A 5,358-nucleotide genomic window follows, 5' to 3' on the forward strand; every position below is an offset into this window, starting at 1 on the left:
ACGCGTTGCTGCATCTGGAACATCTGTTGTGACAGGCCTATCAGAGTTTATTTTACCTTTTTGTGTACACTTTTCTTCAGGCACGCCCTGTCAACCTGCTGCGCCGTATCTCGAGACAGATATTAAAACCAACAGAGATGGACTTAACTCCTTGCGGCATTCACCTGAAGCTTTGCGCACGTGTTTCACATTTTCCCCAGCCTTTTCAGCGCGCCTAGGTACACACAGTTTATGTTCCGTGTACACTTGCTGATGGACATTTTATGCCGAATATAAAAACACATCATCACTAAGGCAAGCCCTGGAAACATTTAGGGGTCTTCTTCTAAACTGCAATCGTAAAACATATATAGCCAAATACTAATTATTTACTTACTTGCAGGCAGAACGATATTTTGGCACGGATACGCCTATATAAAAGTGTCTCGAGATAATAACGAACACAACTGCCGCTTGTTTTGTAACCCATGAATCTAACTGTCGGCCATATAACTGTTGCAAGGAAAACATAGCGTAGTAATGAATTTGGAAAGGTGCGAAGAAATTGCGCGCGTAAGAATGGCATCACCACCTCTGACCCTTCATGCATAAAAAAGTGACTTACGGTCATAATTGGTCATAATTGCAAAGGTCACTTTCCTTGAACTTGAATGTTTTATCATAGTGATTTACACACCAGTGTTTACCTCATCCACTGCCCATCTACCTCCACACACTTGATTTATCACAACACGAACGGAAGTTGGCCCATGTCGCCTTTGTTACCCGTTCAAAGTAAGACAGGGAGTTCGGAAATCATTACAGATAGGGGGCAAAGAGAGGGAGAGGAAAACAAATAAGGCAGAGAGGTCATAAACTGCGCCGCTGATGGGGTCCCGGCTTGACAAGGACGAAGCCGGCGGTGGAAGATACACTAATGATGTTTTGTCTTTCCTCCCTGACTCTCTCCGACTCCCATGTGTTCTGTAGGCGAGGGAGAGGCCTTTGATTTTCGCCTAGACTTCCTTTACAGTCCGACGAGATATCCCGGTCGGGAGGGAGCCGAGAGACCTAGGTCTTTATGAAGCATTGCGGCTGTGTGTTATTTGAAGTCCCGCCGCACTCATATTTTAACCGTGACAAGTCAAGAGTTTTTGTTAGCCGACAGTGGATAGCCTATTATTATCATCATCATCATCATCATCATCAGTACTAATGATACATTAACAACAACAACAACAACAATAATAATAACAATAATAATAGTAATGAAACATTAATAATAATACAACATTAATAACAATAATAATTTAGGCTATTTAATTGGTATACAACTAGGCTATTGATAATGTCCAGATCATTTACAATACAGCTACATGGAGAGAGTTTTAAGAGTCTCCATAAATAAACTGCCAATATTTAATTTCAGCCCCATTCTGTACAACTGTAGAACATATCGGTCTACTGTTACGTTCAATTTAATAATCAATCATATTAATTAATATACCTGGTAGTATAACCGAGTTAAGCAAGCAACAGTTAGGTGCCGACTGTCCCCATTTTGGCAGCAGTCAGGGCAGGCAGGCAGCGGCCTCCTTTAGGAGTTATCCTGAGCTCTGCAGGGCTAAAACAGAGAGAGAGAGCACTGTCTAGCCAGCTCATAGGGAGGAAATGAAGGCTAAACTCCTTCAATGAATCTTGCTAACAAACAGCCTTGTCTGTGCTGTCCATAGGCTGGTGATTAACCTTATGTGATGAATGCAGGCTGGGTCAGACGAGAGGGCAGTGGTAAACTGCGGGGCTGGATTTGGTGTGTGTGTGTGTGTGTGTGTGAGTGTGTGTGTGTGTTGTTGGGGGGGGGTTGAGGCATGGTATGAGTGGGATTGGGGGGCTGGTGGGAACACTGCAACAGCACAGGAACTCAGGTGCAACTTTGAGCTTGCTGAAGCAGAGACATGCAAACAGTGTGGGAGTTTACTGGACTAAATTCTTGGTACCAGACACATTAAAAATACACAACATTTCCAATGGCAAAGGGAGTGAGAGTGCACTCTGTGTGTGTGTGTGTGTGTGTGTGTGTGTGTGTGTGTGTGTGTGTGCGCGTGCGTGCCCGTGTGTGTAGTGCGAGAGGGAGATGTAGCAAGATTTTTTTTACCATGGTAAATTGCAGCCGAGCACAGGACTTCCATTTTTACTTATTTGACTGGCTCTTTCTAAATGGCCCAAGAGTCTCCCAAGAGTCTGTTCATCAAAGAAGTTTGTCCAAATCAGTGAATGGGAGTGTTTAATCTGACATCCAAAAACAAGAGATGATTCACACTGACCTACGAATAAAGTGTGTTCTTTGACAAAAAAAGAGGATCATCATAACACTGAGGACAGCTTGTAAAAATAACAAACCCTGTTGCAAACATCAATTATTGGGAAAAAGGTGGAAAAAAACAAAAAAACAATGATGCATCAAAAGCTTGTGAAAACACAAGTCCTGTTGTAAACATTACATACAGAAAAAAGGGCCAAGCAAAATCAAAACAATGCTTCAAAAACGTCAAATCCTACTGCAAACACCAGTTGCTGAAATCTTGAGGAAATTGGAGGGCCACAGTTTTGTCTCTTTCTTTGAATGTTATAGCGACACAGACAGCGATAGAGACAGCGATAGAGCCGCTAGCTCTGGTTGTAGATGGACCAGAAGCTGATGCGCTGGTCTTTGGAGCCGGCGGCCAGGAGTCTCTTGGTGGGGTCGAGGTGGTCCGAGAAGGCCACGCTGAGCACCATGTCACTGTGGCACTTGAGCACGGCCAGGGGCTTGAGCCTCTTCCAGCCAAACAGGCGCACCTGGTGGTCCCAGCCGGCTGAGGCCAGCAGCCGCCCGTCCCCCCGCACGCACAGCTGGGACACGCCGGCGTTCAGCAGCTCCATGCTCTCCTGGTGCTGTGGAAAAGAGAGAGAGTGTCACACACACACGCACGCACGCACACGCACACACACACGCACAAGGAGTTTAAATCTTTTTTAATTTTTATTTTTATTTTCACCTCCCTGACTATTCCTGTGTTATTTGTGTCTTGAAATGTCCATGTGGGCATTTGTGTATTTGTGTATTTATGTAAGCTATTAGATACCTGAATTTTCCCCTGGGGATCAATAAAGTTACTTTACTCTACTCTACTCTACTCTACTCTATTCTACTCGATATGCAAACATACACACAACAAATAGACACCCACATACGCACATATAGGTGTGCTTTAGATTAACACACATCCACACACACAGACACACACGCTTGTGCACGCGCAGACACGCACGCACACATATACACACACACATACACAGAGTTCAGATCAATATGCAAACATATACACATCAACCAATAGACACCCACACACTCACACATAGACGTGTGCTCTAGAGCAGTGGTTCCCAACCTTTTTGTTCAGGGACCCATATTTTTATTATTGTAAGCTTTGGTAACCCAATCGCGCGAGCGTCCGCACGAGAGGGAATCACATGATACTCTGTTTCCTGCGAAAAATCATTAGTTATCATTTTATTGTCTTCAGTAAAATATAATAACTGTTTAATGTATCGCTTACATTTTGTTACTTCTATGCATATATTTATTCAACATGGGCTATATATGGTATTAAAATTAAACCCCTTAAAATCAAGAGGGCTTCGCGACCCACTGTGGACCTTTGGTTGGGTCCCGACCCATAGGTTGGGAACCACTGCTCTAGAGCAGTGGTTTTCAAATTGGGGGCCGGGGACCCCTGGGGGGCCGCGAAGGGGAGCTTAGGTGGGGCGCGGCAGGTTGGCAGGAAAAGCATAGTACAAAAATATATATTTAATCTAGACTGCATTCTCATAGAAAATAGTAAAAGTGGGCTTGCCCTTTGGGCCAGAGCTTAGCAGTTGTAGTAAAAATAACATAATCTAACTTAGCTAATGAATACTGAAGAGAAACTGTCAGAACCCTTAATTGGCAACACCTGTTCTGGTTGACCCACTAGGCCCAGCAACTAACTAATTAGTCCTCACAGCAAGCAGTGGTTGAGTATTCTACAGCAGAGTTCTAAAATAAAAAAAACCTGACAGTTACTCTTCAGTGTTCCATGCCTCCCTTAATTAGCCACACCTGTTCTGGTTCAACTTCTGTGTACTGACAGTTAGTGTTGTGCAGTAAAAACATATGTACACCAAAATAAACCAAAAATAATCTTAACAATATTCCCATTAACATTCCCGTTAAGAATACATTATAATAATCTATTGCATCTCTGACTGAACATTACTACTATTATTGTCAATTTATTATCTTATATAATCCCAGTGAGGCATTGACTAACAGACCTAGACTATGATTGTGAAAGGGGATGCAAAGAAAAATACTGTGGCATGACCCATGTAAGGGGGGCCTTGGCTGGAATATACCGGTATGTGGGGGGGCCTTGCGATGGTGAAGTTTGGGAACCCTTGGGAACCCCCCAGACACACACACACACACACACACACAGTTTAGATCGATATGCACACAAACATAACAAATAGACATTGACACACTCACACATAGAAGTGCAGTTTAGATAAAAACACACACACACAGGCACAGACACACAGACACAGACACACACATGACTTTAGATAAATATAAAAAAATCACACAACAAAAAATACTAGTAGTAGTAGTAGTAGTACTACTAGTTGTAGTAGAGTAGAGACATATAGTAGAACTACAGACACACAGAGGCAAACACACATGCACCCATGCACCCAGCCACCCAGATCGTCCGAGCTGGCTGTACATGTAAATCGCTTCCAGGATCAACACCAGCCAAAGAGGAAGCAAATGACAACATTTCACATTAAAATGTCTTTTAATACATTGCTTAAAAAAAGAATGTCTCAGTTCATGTTCTGTAAAAGTCATTTCATCATTTCCACGGGACATAATCGGACTCGATTAGCCTATCAGACACAGGATTACTGTAACCCCCCCTTTTTTCCGACAAATCACGACAAATAAATCCCACAAAACGTGTTCCTGATTATTATTATTATTAGCGTTGAATTATCGCCCAAAGTAATACCACTGATTAAAGTTTTTAAAAACCACGTTTCTGTGTGGTGGTGAGTACGAAAGAGGAAAGAAAGGAAAAAAAAAAAAAAACGAAAGGAGAGCGTCTTAAGCTGTTGCCTACAAATCAGCGGCTCTTGCTGATTGAGGCCCAAATGAAGGACTAAATAGCTGTTGAACCTGGCAGAGGAAACTTGCACTCGACTCCAGGGACTCAATCATCGGGCCTAAAACATTTAGGGCCCGGGAGAGGGGGACGAGCGAACCGGCGTTTGTCGAGCGACTATTTGGCTTGGGAG

At 43.2% G+C, this 5,358-nt stretch overlaps 1 protein-coding gene across 1 annotated transcript in view; it reads right to left on the reverse strand.

Moving 5' to 3' along the window:
- Positions 1 to 2,246: 2,246 nt before the first annotated feature.
- gnb1l (guanine nucleotide binding protein (G protein), beta polypeptide 1-like) overlaps positions 2,247 to 5,358 on the reverse strand; it is a 41,923-nt gene continuing 38,811 nt past the window's right edge. The window contains exon 7 of the mRNA XM_063194964.1: positions 2,247 to 2,913. Coding sequence (XP_063051034.1) covers positions 2,647 to 2,913 — 267 coding nt within the window. The 3' untranslated portion in view covers positions 2,247 to 2,646. The remainder of the gene's footprint in view (positions 2,914 to 5,358) is intronic.

Source organism: Engraulis encrasicolus, chromosome 3 (genome assembly GCF_034702125.1).
Source record: "Engraulis encrasicolus isolate BLACKSEA-1 chromosome 3, IST_EnEncr_1.0, whole genome shotgun sequence".
In the NCBI taxonomy this organism is placed as follows: domain Eukaryota; kingdom Metazoa; phylum Chordata; class Actinopteri; order Clupeiformes; family Engraulidae; genus Engraulis; species Engraulis encrasicolus.